Source organism: Nipponia nippon, unplaced genomic scaffold (genome assembly GCF_047370975.1).
Source record: "Nipponia nippon isolate SJK-2023a ecotype South Korea unplaced genomic scaffold, ASM4737097v1 scaffold_9, whole genome shotgun sequence".
Taxonomy (NCBI): domain Eukaryota; kingdom Metazoa; phylum Chordata; class Aves; order Pelecaniformes; family Threskiornithidae; genus Nipponia; species Nipponia nippon.
In genome coordinates, this window is record NW_028262413.1 from 49,026,463 (window position 1) to 49,047,348 (window position 20,886).

The 20,886-nt window shown below is 44.7% G+C and overlaps 1 protein-coding gene across 1 annotated transcript; it reads right to left on the bottom strand.

The window, feature by feature from the left end:
- Positions 1–188: 188 nt before the first annotated feature.
- Positions 189–20,657, bottom strand: BLM (BLM RecQ like helicase). Its single transcript, XM_087743843.1, has 21 exons — positions 20,460–20,657; positions 19,630–20,357; positions 18,261–18,453; positions 17,688–17,809; positions 16,297–16,429; positions 14,490–15,235; positions 13,498–13,674; positions 12,917–13,035; positions 11,344–11,457; positions 10,491–10,589; positions 10,254–10,402; positions 9,305–9,411; positions 8,309–8,469; positions 7,617–7,812; positions 6,991–7,181; positions 5,846–5,993; positions 5,270–5,469; positions 4,278–4,470; positions 3,699–3,821; positions 2,212–2,419; positions 189–514 (listed from the first exon to the last, which is right to left on the bottom strand). The coding sequence occupies exons 1-21, from the start codon at positions 20,555–20,557 to the stop codon at positions 337–339; spliced, it is 4,383 nt and encodes a 1,460-aa protein (XP_087599969.1). The 5' UTR covers positions 20,558–20,657; the 3' UTR covers positions 189–336.
- Between the last annotated feature and the right edge of the window lie 229 nt (positions 20,658–20,886).

A 20,886-nucleotide genomic window follows, 5' to 3' on the forward strand; every position in this document is an offset into this window, starting at 1 on the left:
AACTCAGACCCGTTAATGATATTTTCTCTCTGGGGCGAACACCCCAGCAGCGCAGCTCGGCCCCCGCGCCGCCGGTAACCGCGTTGGACGCGTGGTCGCGAGACAGCGGTAACGCGGGCTTACAGGGGTTACCGTCGCTAAACGAGGAGGGTTTCCAGAGCCAGGCAGAAAGAAAGGTCCAAATAAACTTAGGAGTTTAAAAACGTTTATTTAAGGTGAGTTTTTGTACTTGACAAATGTACAAGTCTCAGAAGGTCCAGCAAATTAAACAAAAACTAAATAAACAATGATTACATCCTCAGGGCTTGCTTTTATACAGTACGTACATTTTCCTAGTTACAATATCGAGTATGAAGGCTGAAGGAAGTGCCTGCTTTTGGGTCTCGGCGGTGCCATAATCCCCAGCTTTCCCGCAGCCCCTTGCGTGGCACTGATGCTGCTCGACGCTGAACCGTGCCCGGACGAAGCCTTCGCCCCGGACGGCCTCTTGGTCCTTCTGTACTTGCTGTAGCCACTGCCAAGTTCAGAGAGAAGGCAGGCGTCAAACGTCCGCTTCACCGGCCCCATTCCCTACGCCACCATTAGATTTTCTAGAAGACTATGCTTTCATTTTGAAAAAGGTTTGCTTGGTTTGGATTTTTTTTAATACGCATGGCTGCAAAGATACCTTTGAAATGTAAATCAAGTGTAGCTGTTGCTCTGGCATTTGCCTAAGGGCAAGCAGCAGCCTGAAACAGGGACAGAGAATGCTGAACCAAGCTGACTCCTATTAATCCAATTAGAGTATCAACATGAAGTGACACTTTGGGGTCAACAGCATCTAATGACTAATATTTTAGTAGATGGGAAAGTGAAACGGGTGGGAGTAAAACCTCCTGAGCTGGGAACTGCTCTTTGCTGCGAAAAACCAAGGCCAGAATGAGGAAAAACAGGGCAGAGGGGGAGACATCCTTGGAAAGGACAGACAGTGGCAGAAAGCAACGAGTTTTAGTAAGGCAATATTTTCTCTTTGAGGAATGCAACGTTAAAGCAGTAACATGTACGTAGTTAATATACCAATAAACCCTAACAGGCGTTAAAATTCAGGCGTGACTCTTGGGAGGGGATTTTACAGAATGTTTGGGAGAGCGCGTTAGTCCCGTTCAGAGCTGCTCTTCCGAACGGCCCGAGCTCCTCCCGGCTGGTAACGCAATTTCTGTGACACTTAGAGACTGAACAAAACCCCATTCAAAGAGCTGTTTCAGAAACGCACGCTGTGGGTTGTTCGCATGACCGCTCTTTGGTACCTCATGTTCTCTATCTCCTATACCAAGCGAGGTAACATTTCTAGGCTGAGGTTAAGTAACCTGCCCCTACCACAGTGCTGGCAACTCACTTTACTTCCTTTTTGTGCAAGGCAAGCTCTGAGCGCAGCAAACGTGGAAAAGGCACGACTGTAAAACCCAAATAAGAACTCGTTGCTCAAGTTTTCTGATGTCATTCCCCCTGGTTTTAAGGAGGGTTTGGGGGAGGGCAGAATTTCTTCAACCATTTCTCCTTCATTCCCTTCCAGCACTGCTGAATCAGCATGTTTTGAGGCAGGGACCTCCAGCACAGACGGCTCCTACTGGAGTTACCAGACTAATGACCACACAAACTGCTAAAATAAGGCCACTGACTCAAAGGACGAGGCCCGGCCTGGCTCCGTCGTCACCCTGTGACGGCCTGGTGGCCGACCTGCCCTAGAAGCTCAAGACCCAGCAGACTCCTGGATCCCAATGCTGCGGTCTCGATGCAGGCGTAGCCTTGTATGGTACAATCGGGGGGAGAGGTTCTGAATTAACAAGGGACTGGGAGGTGAAGTTCAAATATTTCATCAGATCTTCAAACTTTCAAGCTGTCTTTATGTTTCCAAGCACAGAATCCAGTCAGCCTGCTAATAATGGTAGTGGCAGCACACTGAAATTTAGTGTCACTAACTTAGCTGGTGGCAGTCAAGAGTGAGAAACAAGGGACAGGAATAAATAATAACCTTCCTCACCAGGAGCTTTTTAAACAGAAAATGCTAGAAACCCGAAGTAGAGCAGTTGTTAGCAGGTGCCCGGATAATTTTAATGCCATTCTTAAAGCCCATACGCACTCAAGAAAATGCAGTAGGATAACTGCGATTCTGGGATCATCACCACGCTATTCTGGACAACGAGAAGTTACAAGTGACCACAAGCAACGTACCCTTTGGGACGAAACTGCTGGCTGCCACCATTACTTGTCTTTTTCCTCTTTGATTCTCTGAAGTTTGGCGGCCTTTTCCTTTTCTTCCTTTGGTTTGCAGTATTGCAAAAATAGCTGGAGGTTGTAACTACGTCTTCTGCTTCTTCATCGCTCTCAGGTGTGCCGGTGCTTCCCGTAGCTGTGTCCACACTCTGGCAGGCAGCATCTTCTACAGACAGACAGCGAGTTAGAACTAGCGAAATCCAGGCATCGCCTGGGCCGGTCAGAACCGTCAGCCAGAACACGCTGACAGTACCGAAGCTTCTGCCCTTGCTGTTCAACACCGCCTTTGCACTGCCTTCGTCCTGGTGCTGCTCCAGGCTCGGCTAAGGGTGTTTCACAGGCTGCTGTAAACCAAAACCGCCTTCTGCCCTTGCTTGAGCTCATGACGTAAAAGAATACCGGCCAGTCCTATTTTCTCTAGCTTGGCTTCTTGTCTAAACTATTTTGGTAACACTGGGCTTTCTGCCTTTACACTCTCTTCCCCATGGCAGCTGGAAAGAATTATGGAATCTGCCATAAATACTACAGTCAAATACAGCACTTGTTTTTAAAAACAGCATCAGGAGACGCTGAACGGCTCAGAGAGCCGAGAGCTCCTTCCCCATCGGTCCTGATCAAGAGGGACGTGATTCTTTGCACAGGCAGTAGAATAAAATAGTTAAAGATCAGGTTTGTAGCCATGCCTTTATTCCCATTGCAGGGTATGAAAGCACAACCTCCTTAAAAGTAGGCATGAATCACTTGAAAATTGCAGGCCCAAATTTCAAATCTGATAGCCTATGTTGTAATTAGAATATTTAATACAGCTTGGCTACGCTTGCGTGAAATTACCAGATTTACTAGTCTCAGGGCTCAGTTCTCACTGAGCTGAACTCTGCGTATAAGGGTAGAGCGGTGCAAAGGCATTGTAAATTACTACCACTGTGACCTGAGAGCTTGTTGTTTTTACACCTAGCTTTGAAAGTTCTTCTCATTTGAGCAAGGGCTACTCCGTGAAGACCTGAACTCGCTGACCTCAATTACTATGAAAAATAAAAGGTGGTAGTTATTGATCATCTGCCAGGCAGCGTTACCCCGTACGCAGTAGACACGGGTGTAAAAATATGCAGGAGGTGCAAGACCTCTAACCTTAAGGCCAGAATTCCCATTATAACTAAGCATATTACATACATCCCAGTCACTAATGGGTCAGGAGCAGAGCAGTCTGCTTAGCTCTCCATTTCCTTTTCAGTCCTTCAGAGATATGCTGAATTTAGCGAGTGAGAAGATAGCAAAGACCTCTGTATGTTCTGAGAGCGTGCAATTGCTCCCTTTTTGTAATTATTAAACAGCAAAAATTAGTTATTTGTAGTTAAAACAAGGTAACTTTTGAGTGAAACTTCTGTAGAGGAGGAGGGAAGGGTACTAAACAGGAAAGTGCACATTTAGGTACAAAGCATGCTAACCTGGTACGGTCCATTCAGAGTACTTATCCATCACTTTAATTATTTCTGCCCCGTATTTTTCCAGTTTGTCTTCTGTGACGCCATCGATCTGCAGTAAAACCTCCACATCAGATGACAAGGTTTCTGTCGTGTAACAAAGTACCGATTAGACACATCAAACAAACTAACTTTCTTAAAGAGAGCTCATGGTAGAGTATTCTGGAGGAAATGAATTCCTTTTAGTGCCACCCTGTGCATTAAGTTCTTAGGGAAGCAAGCCTTTGTTCTTGCGGATTTGCTTCTAGCTGGTTAGCCCAAAAACCAGTCCAAAAGTTTTCTCTGAAAATGCTTCCAAGTTTGTTTGCAGTGTGATTACTTGGGTGGCTCTTGTACTTGTCCAGCAGGACCGCTACCGCATAAACTGCGGCTCCAAGGAATCCATGCTGCGTCAGCTGCTTCCGCAGGACTCGCTCAGTTACGCGTACTTAAACCCGTCCTCGCTAAATGTTAGAAACCGTAGGTTTGCTATCAGAGAAGGCCGCAATTGCACGTGCAGTCTCCTGCCGACAGGGCTTCCACGTAACGAAAACCTGACATTACCTGCTATTTTCTTCAGGGTCGAAGTACTGAAAATATTGAAGTAATGCACATCAAAGACTTTCCCAAGCGTTTTGCATGTGTCTGTAAGTTCCCCGAGGCACTTTTTAACCATCTCTTCCCGCTGTGACATTTTTGCCACGGAAGCCCTTTGCTTTCTGATGGCACTGGCGCTTTCCGTTTCGTGAAACTCCACCTGTTAAAATAAAGCAATCGATAACGTCTGTCGGGGGAGTTACTGCAGAGCCATCATTACAAGATTGACTGATAGCACAGGAAAACAGTGAAGCAAACAGAAAGTATTCTTTGATGGACAAAAAAAGCTCTTTACCCAGTATACACTTTTTAAATGATTTTTTTTTTTTTTTTTTTTTTTTTTTTTTACAGGCTACGCAACCGCCCCTAAGTTTCTTCTACAAAGAACTAGGAGAGTAAACGCGACACAGGGAAAAAGTCCTGAGAACCCAGTTTATAGCTAGCTTTAAACAGAGGTCAGCAGGTCTAATGCTGAGGGCTCTGCTCTTCTCCAAACACAGCACTAATGCAGAGGAGACACTGCCTCAAGCAATTCTGGGACTGGTTCCATGACCTTCTTGAAGTGCGTTTTCCATCAGAGCTCACCAATGACTGGAAAAAAAATAGAGCAGAAAATGCAGGAGCAGGTAGTGCTCTTCCTTCTTTTGTCCTCAGCTAGCTTTTTCTGTGTTGGTTGTAACTTTCCTGTCTTGTCAGGCTGGAATCGGATGGATGGGGGAGAAGAGAAAGGTTTAATCCTCTCAAACTCACCTTTTCCCTCACAACATTATTACTAGAATACTGGCCCAGAATCCATGCTCGTTGGATTCTGCTCCCTGCATCTGCTGACGGTTAGTTCCTGTACTTCAGCTGGTAAGCAACCGATGCTTAAACTATCCTAGGGTACATGCTACATAAAAACTGTAGCACGTCCCTTAGAACAATACATTAGAGAAAAAACAAAAGTAATCGTTACACACCTGCAGCGATCCATCCAGCACGGCCTGAGCTTTCTCTCCTAGAATGACATACGATACCGCTTGGTCGTTAGCTGTGATATACAAGTCTTCATCCAGAATCTTGTCCAAGACCAGTTTTCTAAACAGTCTCTCAACATTGTGCCTTGAGTAGGCAGCTCCCTTCCCAAATATTCCAGACTGAATCTTCGCGCTCTTTGTACCTGTGCAACAGAAATCCCAGGATCAGCCTGCGATTAGAAAGCCGACGTACGTATGTATTTACAGGCCTCTGGAAGATTCCCGAGGGTATTCCGTGGTCTATGCACATGAAAAACCGCATTTAAGCGCCAGAAACTCCAAGCACCACCAGAAAACTAATATTATCGCTATAGCAACCTGAAACGGATTAGAGCTTTAGGTCTTATTTATTTTGGATCATTTATCACCAAGAGATTCCTGGGAAGAACAACTTTGCAAGATATTTTGCAAAAATCTTCTTCTGAACCACTGCTGGTATTGCGCAGACCTCCTGATGCTTAGGCAGGAATCTATGCACCAGGTCTATTTAGATGTCGTTTCTGGAAGAACAGTACTTACCTAAGAAAATGTCTACCATCATGTTCAATGTGTATCTTCCAGACCCTGTATTTCCCTTTGCACTTATTCGTCCCATTTGTCCACAGTGCTCTCGTACAAATCTTACAATGCTCTTCACTTCATCTGTTACATTTCTTGATTTGTAATCCTGTTAAAATAGACTTGATTAGGAAACGACGTTACGTGGCTCTGTCCTAATGCAAGTTGTCACCGACAGCCTTGGTTTTCCTTATGGAGCTTTTTCTGGTCATGAATTCATTTTGTTCCAAACAGAGAAAGAGAGATTTTTTAGTTAGTACACCTACAGCGATACAGCATAGTCACGGGAATTCTGGATTTGATAATACTCTGGAAAATGCAATAATACGTACCGACTGATTGTACGTGATCTCTATTGTGTTAATTCTATAGAGCGAGCTGCAAGGCTGCTGCGGGAATACTGGTAATCAAGGTAAATCGTTTGGAAAGCATTCCCATAATTATTCTGCTGCCATGCACCAGAACTTACACTTCCAATAGGCATTAAAATGAGAAGACTGGGCTGAATGTGCATTATTCTAGTCAAATTTTGTTATAATCACAGCTATGTAAGGTAAGGCTTCAAACACAGGACCAAGAACCAATATCATCGGGTATAAAAGTGATTTACAGAGATCAGTAACCCCTCCCTGTCTGCTTCTGTTCCTGCCACTAACAAGTTTGCTTCAATCCTTGACGCACAAACCCTAATCTTTGGGCCACCTCAAGCAGCGCACACCTCCTAAAGCGGCGGCAGCACAAAGCTGCCTTGAAAACATCAGAATAGGCAGTTGCAGGGATTTCCCCATAGCCATTCCAGTGCATCTTATGTTAGCTCCTGCCTCCTCAAAGCACTGTAGTCAAGAAAATTGACGCTAAGGAACAGCCTTACACCTCGCTAGTCCTCCTCTGACAGAAACAGGAGCATCCTAAGTCCATGGATAGTCTGCGTAATTCTACTCTTGGTCAGACCCTGGAAATAATTCAAAGCATCTAGCATCACAAAAATACAAGACGTCTCATTCATCTTCTCCATTTGCCTTCCCGAATGTCATGTAACCATTTTTTAATGCAGCAAAATGCAAAACCAGTTTAACAACACTATAAATAAGAGCTACGATTTTTACCTTCTTTCTACTGCAATTATCGCAAATTACTTCTGGGTGATCTTTACAGAAGGTGGGATTAAAATTCGTTTCCCCGAAGTAGGCCAAAAGCTGAATTCTCCGGCAATCAACGACATTCTCACAGTAGTGAACCATACTGTACAGGTTGTTAAAGTGGGTCTGTCTTGTGTGACTGTTGCCATCTTTCTCCACTGAAATGCAATAAATTCAATTGTATTTGTTAAATCTGTACCTCTGCATTTTTAGATAGTATCAGATAGACAAAACACGATATTCTTTTTTTGCTTAAAAAAAGCTGAGGAGGTTAGTACAGAACTAACCTAGGACAGACGTTACCTCTAAAGTTTTAGAGAATGGAGAACGGAAATAAGACTAGAATGACACGAATCACGAGATGGATATGTACAAAGCAAAATGTTTTTGACTAAAATTAAGTACAAGTGACAAAAACCTTTCATTACAGAAAACCATTCGGTTAAAGGTGCACCGTTCTCCCGTCTCTGCAATGCCATACTACGTATGGCGCTTCTAAATGAGAAAATAACGCAGCCTGAATGAAAGAGAGACCAGTGACTAAGTGACTTCTTTAACCCTGTCTCCATTAAGTGCCAAACATGAGAACTCACTGAGTATCAGTCTTCTAAGCCTGGTTACGTCGCTGTAGCTGTAGAAGAGCAGACAGTGAGACATTTCGCCATCTCGTCCAGCTCTGCCAGATTCCTGATAGTAACCTTCTATCGATTTAGGAAGGGAAGCATGGATAACATAGCGTACGTCAGGTTTATCAATTCCCATTCCAAAGGCAATTGTTGCACATATAACCTAGGAAGGAAATAATAACTTGTTACACAAACTTATAACTTATGAAAGTTATTCGTGCCGCACTCTGCACTGAGAACAGACAGGATTACGAAACCGCAGAACCTAGAATTTCACTTGTAACACTGCAAGACGAGTACGGAATAGCAAAACCGCTTCTCCTTTCAGAAGGGCCATTCCCGACAAAGGGAGAACTCCGAGTTTGAGTCTCAGTATACAATTCAGCAGCGTGCCTTGAGCTGTTTCAGAACCCTTGTACTGCTCGGTTCCTTCCTCGAGGAGTATCATACCTTGGTGCAGTGCCGCAGTCTTCGATTTGTAAAACTCCCAATAAAAAGCTGCCTAACGTGTTTTGGCAGACCTGTTCCGATCAGTTATTTAATACTGCATCCGATTTGGCACTAACGTTACCAACTTCGCTTTCATTTACTAGGCCAAGAGGGATAAAAGTGCTCTAAATTCTACGCGCTTTCCCCCGCCCCAGTTGCTTTTCTTTTACCTGGCATCCTTCTTGATTAATCCACTTCTTTTGTACGAGATCTCTGTTGGAGTCAGTGAGGCCAGCGTGATAGGCAAGCGCAGCAAGACCTTCCTTCTGCAGAATAGCTGCTGTTGTGTCACATTCATGCCGTGAAAGGCAATAAATTATTCCAGAGTCATCTGCAAATGTATAAGAAAAGATGTGTGCTACCGTACAGCTTTATTCCCTTTCACTTGCCTAACAGTCATACCTGCCAAGCCAATATGTTTATTCCAATAGGGAGAGGTTGCTAAGTGTAATGCAGTAACTGCTTAATAATAAAGAAAAGTAATTTTATTAATATCAGGTGGTTTTGTTTGTTTCTCCTCCCCCAATTTCCTGTTTTTTTGGTAATGTGGAATCAAGAAAAGTTTTCCTGTTCAGTACTGTGCAATCTTAGGATTTAAAACGCATGAATCAAGAGCTACGTAAATCAAGAGCTACGTAAATCAAGAGCTACGTAAATCAAGAGCGAGAGCTGTTTGGTTAAGGATATGCCAGGTAGCAGCACTAGAGGAGCTACGACGGGAGCCTGGTGCAGCCAGCTTCCAGCTGCCGGAGCTGCAGGGCTCCAAGAGAGCCTAGAAAGATAGGGATCTCTGAAGAGATCTTCAAGGGGAACCACCGATAAGCAGACCAACAGAATTCAGCAATTAAAACAGTATGGGTACTAGATGACCTTTATACCATGGAGACACGACGCTAAAAGGTCTGGCAACCTCCAGAAAGATTACTCAAGAGCATGACCATAATTTACTTTTCCATCTTAACTTGAACTCTTAACTTTAGGATGCCCGTAAATCTGATTTCCGTTATCAATATCATTTTGCCCTCAACTTGTTTTTCTTGTAAATATATTAGCCGCTTACAGAAAGGCACAAGTTTGGGGTTTTTACAGCATTAGGAAAGCTTTTCCTGCCTTAAAAAGTAGTTCATAAAAATGCACGCAAGCACGCTGAGCTGCTCAGTACTCACGTGGATGGTATTTTTTAATCCATTCCAAGCAATCCATTGCCACCTTCTTTGGCTTCTTGGGCAACACATCGTATTTCAAGTTATGCCTGTTGAAGCTCATTGTAAACCTAAAACATGACAGTTCACAGGTGCTCATCAGCTTTATGGGTGCGGTAATCCTTTCAGCAAGCTGGGTATTGACTGGAATGTCCCAAATTCAACTAACTGCTCCTTCTGCATTATCTGCAAAGGAATTATTGTTCCGCTACGCCCACAGAGGTTCACATCACCCACACTTTAGGTCTGAAATTCCTGCATTTTTCCTGTCTGTGAAAAAACCAAAGCTACATGGCATTACGTAGAAGGAAGAAGCGCCCATAAGCCAAACACACGCACAGTGATTTGCCTCGCCTTCATTTTCCTTTTGAATACTTGCATCCACATGCGACTGATCAAAGTTGCAAAATACAGTGTCACCTCCCTCCTTCTACCCTAAAATACATTTCCAAGATAAGAAAATAAACAAAACAGAACGCTTTATTTTTCCATCATGGACAATGAAAACACTACGATACAGTCCAGGCCCAATGGTACCTCATGATCTATCTTACTGCCAATGCTAATTAAAAACCACTTCCAGCTTTTGCAGTTTTCCAGCATTCCCCTGAAAAGCACCCCAAAATACAACTTGCACATCTTGTCAGTGACACAGAAAATTTCATGAGGTTATTTTCTATTAAACAGCTTCCTTAATCATGCAAGGAAGAGTTTGCTAAGTTTTTTTTCTTCTTACTTTAATATTTTGCATATAACTCACACGAAGTTCCATGCCTGCATTCTCATTTAATCAGATACGAGTACATCAGTATTTCAGATGGACCTGCAATGCTTTTCTTACTTTACTAAGTTTTCCACTCAAAATTTCTGCGGCACAAACAAAATTGTTTCAGGAAACTGCTGAGCAACTTACACTTGTGGTTTTAGCATCTCAAGCTGATTCTGAATATCCTTCTGTACCCTGGGGTTCGCGGTGGCAGTAAGAGCCATCATAGGAACAGAGCGAAACTTCTTGCGGAGCATATTCAGTCGTTTGTAGTCTTGTCGAAAATCGTGACCCCACTAGTTTAAAAACAAAGTTTAAGTCTAACTGAGTAAGATGCTCCAGCTAAGTCTTTTGCCATTTTGAGAAACAAATGAAGGTTTTTACCTGGCTGACACAGTGGGCCTCGTCAATGACAAAACGCGCTAGGAGCTTCCTGTCGTAGAGGTTTTCCAGGGCTGACATCAGTCGGCCGCTTGCACAAACCTAGGCACACATCCACCAGTGGCGTTAGGAAGCAAACTAGCAGAGCAAAGCCTCACCCTGCCTGACTAAGGATACAGAAACAGTTGTTCTGTACAGCAAAGTTAATCTTGACTGCACAGGTAAAGCTTGAAGGCATAAAGAAGATGGCAATCGGCTTCATTTTAATTGGCAACAGAGCAGCTGGTGTGGGATTACCGCAAGGTGCTAGGATCGTCTATCCAGAGGTCCTACAGCCTGAGTAAATTTAAATGACTTTTGTCACGACGGACAGGGAAAGCCAATGCTGAGGAAAGAAACGTAATCAGCACACTAAACAGTCCCCTCTTACAAAGCTCTCGTGGAATAGTATCCTTTTTAAAGGCAGCATATAATTAAGTACAAGGCAATCTTTCGACAATCACCTATTACCTTGACAGTTACATATTTTTTTCTTGTATTACCCTATTCATAGTAGCCTAGATTTTCATAGCTACTTGACAGCAATTAGCCGCTAATACCTAGTAAGATATACTGAAATGGATGGGCATGGGCATTCTTGTTTTAAGAATTTAAATTGTACAGACATACTCAGTTCTCATTCTTGCTTAATTACTGATTGAAATTAGTTACATCTGTATAGAGTCCTACTGAATTATCTAAAAAATATTCAACAAATTTTTTTCCCCAGAAGCCTACTCTAATTTCCCCTTTAATACTTCATAGTAATCCACCTCCTGTTGCCTCCATGATTTTACAGTTCAAATTAAATACAAACCTTCTCAGGGGTAACATACAGAAGCTTTATTACAGGATCTTTTTTTGACAATTGCATATATATTTTTGAAGCATCAGCATCTGTTCTATCACCAGTCAGATACGTTGCAGCAATCTATATTAAAAAAAAAAAACCATAGAGTTTTAATATGCACGAAACAGAAGCATCTCCAAATATAGTCCTACATCTAGTTATAAACCAGATAAACAAGTATATGCATTCACTATCCTCAGCGCATATAACATTTTCAATGCTTCCTTGGGTAATTATAGATAACATTTCAGCCCCCACCGTACTGTAGACGTCACAGAATTTTTCTAATGATAAAACCAAACGACCGTAAGCCAAATTCTATTCTTCTGCTCCCAGTTCTACAACAGACCAATAGCTGGCTTAGGGGATTTGTCTGCTTTCTTTGAATGCTCTTTCCAGTAAAGAAAACAGACGTGATGTTTGTTTATTGCTCAATACCCTGTAAGTTTCAGATTGAATTCAGAAAACAGAGATCTTAAGATAAGAAACAAAGTTTCCAAGAAGCACAAAAACATAACACCCTCACCAGTGCCCACAAACACTGAACAGCATTGCATCAGAAGAGGCTGAATACAACTTGGAGCAGCAGTTCAATATTAAATTTGAAAGTACAACTTACTATTCATGCTGAACAGTAGCAAAGGAATTAGATCCTAAGGACAAAAGCGATGCAAGAACAGGTCACACCAACAGAGCCAATTCTGCCCGCTTGTCTCCTCTTCCTCTGTCCAGAGGCAGCTGCAGCTCTGCAGAGGAAAGTCCTTCTGCAGCTGCAAATCCCCAGGAGCCCAGAGCCAGCTTAACTGCCTTTTACAGCCATGGCGCCCGGAGCGTGGCCAGCGCAGCGTTGTGCAATAGTCACTAAATGGTGGCCACCCATTCGAGGACCGTGTCTAGTCAGACTATCAAAAACCATACTTGATGAGAGAATCCCTTGTCTGAGCTTCAAAACCCTGCATCATAATCATTTTTGTCTCATACCCCAAAACACCTCCGTATTTTTGCCCTCAAACGTGTGATCCACCTTTGTTGCCCTGATCTCTCAATCTCAATAATACGCTAAGGATGAAAAAGACACTTTGCTGAGGCAAAAGCATCCGTAAACGACGAGACTCAGGAACACAGATCTTCGGCACTTGCAGTTCTTTCTCTGCGTGTTACTTTTCCAGAAACGCTTAGCCTCACCAGAACCCTCCTAGCTCGGGAATTGGTAGTGCTTATTTCTGCCACAAAGCCAGGCTGCTCCTATTTAGGTGTCTAAATACAACTCTCAGAATCCAAGAATCAGGCATCTGTACTTGAAAACTAAGCTCCGATAACAAATACACACAAGCATCAATAAATCCAGCGGTTAGACTGCCAAGATATTCTAGTTCATCTCATTTAGTTCTTCCTAGACAACTTAGTGTGCCTTTTACAGTTTCCATCTAATCAATTTTTGCAGTTTATATTTGAGAGACATAAGATTTACGGTAAAATTTCAGATTTCTAATTCACTTATCTGCAGTTAAACGTAATCAAGTGAGCTGTTTGAACTTACATCTAAAGACTTCAGTTTCTGAACTTGATCTATGATCAGCGACCTCAGCGGAGAGATAACAATAGTGACTCCAGCAGAGACACACGCCGGTAGCTGGTAGCACAAGCTTTTACCACCACCTGCGAGGATTAAACAGAACACAACAAACGTTAGACACCAAGAGGAAAGCGAGACGGTGTGGAGAAGAGGCGGAAGAGGGAAGACCTATTTCTTCCTTCCCATTTGACAGCACTTTCAGAAACAATTAACTTTTACTAATGACTGCCTTTAATATGATACCTGTAGGATAAGGAAGAGTTATCATGTGAAATATCATGGAAGGCAGAAATTCAATCGCCTCATTCAAAATACTACAGTGCACACAAAATTCCAGAAATCCTGCAGCCACGGCAATTCACGCCGCACAATTTAGCGCCACCTCTACAAAGGCACAGAGAAGGAGAAAAGCTTGTCACGCGCCTTGCAAAAGGAGCTTCAGGCCTTTATTTCTCAAGTGCGTGCCAGACCTCAACAGCCTGCAGCTGCGTGGCGTTTGGAGATACATACCAGTGGGCACTAAGACGGCGTTTGGAGATACATACCAGTGGGCATTAAGATGAAACAATCTTCACCCAGAAGAGCAGCATTGATGGCCTCCAGCTGATTTGTCCGAAAATAGTGCAAACCAAACTTTTTGTGAAATATATTCATCATTTCTTCAGAATGGGAAAATTTCATACCCCTGAAACGTTCTAGCGCAGGGTTATTAACCGGTGGATCTAGTAGACAAAGAAAATGTGCTTACAACAAGTTACAATATCCAGTTGCGCTGTCCCTCTTGCGACATAAAACCGCTTCAGTCGAACAGATGGCTTCGCCACCACTTCAACCCTTCAAACCTTTTCAACTCAAATCATGCCTTACAAAAAAAACCTGCATTCATCTAGAATTGAAGACCGGCTAAAGTGTGAACTTTGATTATATGCAAATCTCTGGAAACAAGCTTCTTACCCGTGACCATATAAAATGTCTAGCCGTACCCTGACAAACTTCATCTCTGTCACAAGCAACCACGAACGGGCTCCCCCTTCGTGGGCACCACGCAGTAGGTGCCAGCTGAATCGGCGACAGAGAAGCTGATGAAACGGGTTAACATTTTCCCCTCCCCTTTTACCAACCGGTTCCTACAGTAACCACAAATAACACTGACCCACCCCCGCCCCAGAGGGATTAGGTTTGCTTCAACAAGTGCCCATTTTTGAACATTTTGCATAAACAGCTACAACCCTTGTACAGCTTCAGATTAACAACCGCAGAATCATTATTTAATCAAAACAAAAAAACATCCTAGTTTCCAATTTTAGCAGCCTCATCTTCCCAGCAGCCTGCAAGACAAATAAATATTCAAAAGTTTGGCATCACTTGGAGGAAAAAAAAAACAGAAGATGATGTTGCAAAGAGAAGCAAAAAGAAATTTCCACAGAAACAAAAGGCATTGATGTAACCTGCAGCAAGTTACTTGGCCTTAGGTTTAAAAATAAGTAAATAAAAATTTTAAAAGGGAAAGACAGTAATCCTAATGAGCATAATCTACCTGATCGGTTCTTTGCGGCCATCAAGCAGCTTGATTTCGGAGCAGCAGCATTTGATACAACAGCAGGGCCTTTGGCTCTGGACATTATCTTTGACAACAGCGATTTGGCAGGCGGCCCTTCCCTGACGGGCTGATACAACGGCGTAGCCGGCGTCGCAGGTGCCGAGACATTCACCGAATTCTCCCAGCCCTCATCGAAATCATCAATATCAAAGTGGTCAAGGTCAAAGTCTGTATCGTTTATACCTAAGCTGTCCTCTGCAGGAGTGCCAGCAGGAGCTCTGCCCTGACCTTTCAGAGCTGTGCTTGTAAGAGGCCTCTCCAGCAGATGAGGGTTTCCACCGTTTCTCGCCCCTGGTTTTTCGCACCAGGTGCTGTCGAAGGACATCTCCGAACGGAGGCCGAGGGAAGCGCCGTCTGTGCCATTTACCTTGCAAGAAGGCAGCGCTGTAGTTTCTGGGCAGGTGAGCTCCTCAATACTTTGCTTCGAGGCATAAGAGGTAAACAAGGTTTGATTTTTTTTGGTAGAAAAATCGCTTGAATTCACAGTCCCAGAAAGCACAGATGGGAGGGTTGTGGATTTTGGTGAGTTTCTGTCAGAACTGAAGCTCCAGGTCGGGCCAGAACACAGGGCAGTCCCAGGCCACGCAAGAGGGCCCCGTGCCGCACACACCTTCCAGTCTCTAGGGAGAGTGTTGTTTATGCTACTTTTGTTCAAAGTGACAGAATTAGCTAGCAATTTTCTCCTGGGAGAGATGGCAAGAGAAGGAAGAAGAAGAAAAAATATTTAGTCACAAGTAACGATTTATCAAGTTCTACAACACACATTAAACAGTTTTGTCTCTCTCCTATTAAAAATATTAACATATGGTGGTTACACCATATTCTGTGTCACTATATTTTAAAAACATTTCAAATAAATTTAGGGAAGAGAGAATAATACCAGAACTCAGTTGAACAAAATAATTACAAAATTACTACGTCTTCTCTGCAGACATAAAATAAAAGACCTCCTAATAGCAAGGAACTGATCCAGGCAAGGAACAGCATTAAAAAAAAAAAATAAATTTCCTTAGAGGCACAATCCTGAAGTTAAAAAAGTAAAAACATGCTTGAACCAAATTATGTTTTTATGTACTTCCTGAAGAGTGTGTCTGACTACAGTAATAACAGGAAACAGAATAAATTAGTTTTAGTGAGAATGCTCAGAAAAAGCACATAGCCCCAGTCCAGTAAAAAACCAAACCCAAATCCCAAATCTGAATACTTGGTCTACGTATTGTGTCATCAGATTACGCAGAAGTTAAAGCAGCAGATTGCAGTCGCAATAATCAGACTGAAAGACGACAAGTACGTGGATATTAGGAGAAGTCATGATCACTGTAGTCAGTGACAGCAAGTCTCACGGAGGGAATATTGAATTAATGCCTCCAGTCCCAAGAAATCAGGATGACACCTAGCATGTTATATCACATCACCCAGCAGGTTATATCACATCACCCAGCAGGTTATATCACATCACCCTGCTTCTTTGGAAGCATCTGGTGCGAGTCGCCTTCCAGAGAAAAGATACAGGACTACCCATGCCTCAGACTGAATGTGGAACTGGATTCTTTCTTCTGGCAGAACACTGGGAGCGTTAATACTTTCAGCAGTTTGGGGGATTTTTTTCCTTCATTCAGTCAGTAATTTTAAGCTTTTAAAAAATCTTTCCCTATCCTCTTCTCAGTGCGATGGAGACACCTGCAGGCACGGCACCGCTTCACACAGAGCATGGAAACGCAGAAGGCTGCTTATTGAAGCGTACCTGAGATCTCTCTGCTGGAGAAGTTCTTTTGCACATGACAAAGACTTAAGCTCATGAAGCGGAATGGCATCTACCAGCTTACAGATCTCATCCATGATGCCGTAGAGTTGCTGTTCCAAATGCAAGCCCTTATCTGTTAGACGGAGTGTATTTTAGCATACGGTAATACTAATTTTTATTAGAATATATAACAAGATGATATCACTCTCCCAAAAGACAGTAAATCGCAATACATAAGCCTAAATAATTTACTTTCAATGTATTTTTGAGAAGTCCATTCACATAAAGAAGCTGTTTCTGCGTGCACGAACTCAGCTAGTCTACATATTTTCGCCCTTGCCTTTTAATTATCCATCTCTCCATATTTTCCAAACCTCGTCACAGTTCTTTCAAACTTATTTCCAAAAAAACACTCAAGGTTATGTGTTTTGCTTATCTCAAATTACCCCTCCCCAAACACACTAAAAGACACTTTATCAAAATATTGCATTGCAATTCTAGGCTAGAAAGTACCGTACAAAACCTCCCACACGCAAAAGTCAGCATTTGTCACCTCATGACCTTCCCCTCCAAATCCAGTACCACTGCAAACCATCCGGATTTTGCCAAGGAACTGCACCGGACCTCAAACGCCTGCTACCGGGGGTGTGATCCCGCAGACTACACTCTGGCCTCTGCTACGCTTGCCGAACTCCGAATTACCCGGTGGTCAGAAGGTAACCAGCGAACGGTCCAAACTGACCAGGGGTTTGCTACAGGTACGCTAAAGCCTGACAAGGTGGAGCTTGACTAAAGTGATTTCCAGAACAGCATCGTTAAAACATAAACACGCTGCTCTGGGCATTTATAAACACAAAATTTTAAACGACACTGTAGAACAGTACCATAAGCTACATTTTTATGTATCTGGAGAGGAAAGATCCACAGCCTTAAAACCAGGTTGTGCCACACCTATACTTGGTAACCTTTTTACGAAGTAAAAAGTGCAGGTGAAACTCAGAAACATTTTAGCTCAGCAGTTCCCAGAGCCAACCCCTGCGGGAATCAAACGGAAGCACTGACACAGCTCCAGCTTACAGTGACGTGCCTTTGTGCCGTAGCTGACTTCGGGAACGATTTGGTCGATCTGTGCTTTTAAGTTCTGAAAAGGAGGTCTGTGCGGTATCCCCGGCCGGTACTGACAAACCCGGCGTCAGGATCAGACAACACCCCTGAGCCTACGCAACGTATGCACAGCATCTGAAAACCCCGTACGAGAGGCAGTCCCCTGCTTCCTCGGCCCCGTCAGTCACTGTTGGTTAATGCTCTCAGATGACATGGGATACGCAGAACAAGAAGTTGCAAACCATCCCCAAAATCCAAGGCATAAAATTGCAAAATGTTCCGCGTACCTGCATCCTCTGCCCTAGGATCACTTGCAGCAACAGGCTGCGTTGTGGCAGCCTTCCCAGGCTCGGACTCCATGCCGCTAGCTGTGGGTCTTCCCCCAGTTGGAGATTCTTTAAAAACATTGCTAATATTAAAAGAAAAAGTCATTAAAATATGGATAGCTGTAAATCAATGCATTTCCCTAAGAGAAGTTTATCTTTTAGAATAACAGCATTTAAGATGTGTGTAAAAGATAAAAAAGTTTTTGAAAACCCCGTTACAATCCAGGTAGCTGAGCAGTTTGTCGCTCATCCTACGTGCCAATGTGTAGAGACTTGCTCCAATTTTTTTTCCTCCCGTTACAAAAGGAAAAATAACTCTGCTTTTTCTGAAGCAAATGCCACCTTAAACAACAGCCATGAAACAAAAAGTGTTTCATAGGACATTAATAGCAGCTGCCAGCTGATAACCTGCCAAGCAACAGGCAGACACAATCAGCTCAATCTGTAACTAACAAGCACTGGTTTCACCTCTTTTTTGGTACTTTTTAAAATCATCCTACAGACAGACAGGTTTATCAATGAACTTTGTTTTACCTAATGCTTTTTACAGAAGGCGAGAAGGGAGGCAGCTCTTCTTCAGGGGAGGGTGGAACGATATCTAAGTAGTCATCCTCTTCAAGCTCAGTGCCCACAAACGGCTCAACATCGACCTCATCCAGCTCTGGGGGGCTGTTTTTCTCATCGCTGCTTGACTCCTGGCTCCCACCACTTTTATTGTCATTAGCAGCTGAAAGGGAAGTGTATTGATATTGTTGGGTAGCATTGTAAACTCGTTCCTGTATAAACACCAATGCAGCTGAATAGAGGGGGGAAATTAATAGCCAGATTTCAAAACACTCATTTAATACGGTTTCTGACTTTTAAAGGACAAAAAAAAATGATTACTGCTCCCTTTTTCTCCCGCATTAAAAACAAACAGACAAAACCCCCGCAAACCCTCTTTTAAGTGAAAAACTTATAGAGCTTGCCCATCGTTACTGTCCCCCGTCAGAAGAGAAAAAAATTGCTTCTTCCAACTTAAGAGGTACATTTTCCTACAAGAGCTTTTACAGAAAACTATGGTCATATTAAATACTAGCTTAAAAAGAGCATAGACTCATCAACTAGCATAGTCCCTGTACCAGAATGAGAAGGGAAATTTACATGTATAGGGCCTTACATGATAAATCCTACTAAGAAAGGCCAATATCATTCATCTATTAAAATTCATTTCACAGAAAGACAGGAAAAAGTAACAAAATATTCTTAAGAAGAAAAACACAGCTCACAAATCCTTTTGCCATTTAATGTAATGGCAGCGTCACAGAACACTGTTCAATATCATTCAGTTGCACAAACACATTAATTTCACAAATAAAGATGAAAAGTTTCAAAACCTAACAGGTAAGGCCCATAAAATAGAGAAGCTACGAGGAATCCAGAGCCACCAAGGAAGCAACCTGACCGATGCTTGAACTTCTCAGTCATAATCGAGGGTTGGATTTTTTCTGTTTTGTTCTGCTTTAAATCGAGAGAGATCTCTTTTTTCTGGTTTAAGATTTCTCAACAGCATACATTTAGGCATAAGATGATTTTATGTCTCTTTTGTATGAATTTTAAAAGCACTCTTCTTCCTATAACATCCCCATAGATTATTGCTCTTCGTTTCTGGAACGCCATACGGGACCTGCAGCTCCAATACACCATGCGACCAGCTGCTACTTCTGCCGCAGAGACAAGGCTTCACGATTTACAGCCCTGCACTTCCACAGGCTGCCGTTACCCAAACGAAATCCACGAACCCGCGCCTGCTTGTCAGATAGGAGCATGCAGCTCCCTCTGATTTCTGAAAAATCAAGCCCTCTGCGTGCAAACACAAACACATTTTCTTCTAGCTCACTGGTACTTTAAAATAAATTGTTACCTGGGTGAGCCTCTTCCCGGTCATCATCCAAAATCGCCTCAGCAGATAAATCCTCCCACAGGCCCGCACCCACAGCCTCGTTACTGCTGCAGGGAGCTGAATCCTCCAGACAGATCAGAGATTGCTGCGACAAGGGTCGCTGCTCAGCCTCTGGATTGGCCTCCCCGCGCTCCGAAGCGCCGGGGCTGCGGCCGCGAGGCCCGGCGTCGTTGCCCAGGGCCCCGGGGACAGAGCCAGGCAGCTCGTCCGGGCAGGGGTTTGACCTCTGGGAGGCCTTGCAGGCGGCCCGCTGCCCTTTGGGGGACAGGACGGGCGGTCTGCAATACTTCTTTTCGATTCCTGACAGATCGAAGTCGTCAATGTCATCCCACTCGTCTTCTATGGTAACGGCGGGGCCAGGCGCAGGCCGGGGCCCGGCCTCCCGGGCGGGAGCACGGCGCAGCCCCTCGGTCCCGCTCCTCTTTCCAGAGGCCGCGGGGCCCCTTGACGCCTCCCGAGCGCTGGCGAGCGCCGGGCTCGCACAGGCCGGCTCCAGGCCCTGTCCACCGGACGCCGCTGGGAAAAAATCCCGGATTTGTGTTTTCTTGTCCTTGCAGGCGGGGGGGGACGGGGCGAGCGCAGCCAGGGAGGTGTTAACGTCTTTGTCCCTCAGCGCAGAGGCGGCGGCGAGGCCCCGAGGCTCCGCGGGCCGGGCGGCGGCCGGAGAGGTCTTCTTGAAGGTGAAGCCCCTGCAAAGAGAGGGGCCCCTCGTCAGCGACCCGGACGCCTCCCGCGCCCCAGCAGCTCGCTGCACGCCCGAAGCGCCGCTCCCCGCCCGCCGCGGTACTCACGCCGGCCGGTGCCGCGGCGGGGGCGGCTTGCTGAGGGCTCCGCGGGCCGAGTGGAGCTGCAGCTGCTCCCGCAGGTTGTTCTGAGGCACGGCCGCCATGGCGGGACCGGGCGGGGACCGCCCCGCCGGCAGGGGGCGCTCTCCGCGCCGCGGGGGCCGCGCTCACCGCCCGCTCCCCGCCGCCGCGCGCCCCCTTCGCATTCGGCGCCAAAACGCCGCCTGCCCCCCCCATTGGATGGGCACGCCGGGAGCGGAAGTAGCGTCACGGCGCTTCCGGTTCCGTGCCACGGGCGGGCTCCCGCCCCGCCTCCCTCCGCAAAACGGCGGCGGCGGCGGCGCCACCGGCGGGGCCCGGGCGGCCGCGTCCCTGCCGCAGGCGCTCTGGCGCTGGTTACAAAAGCAAATTGCGCAACCGCGGGAAGGCTTTA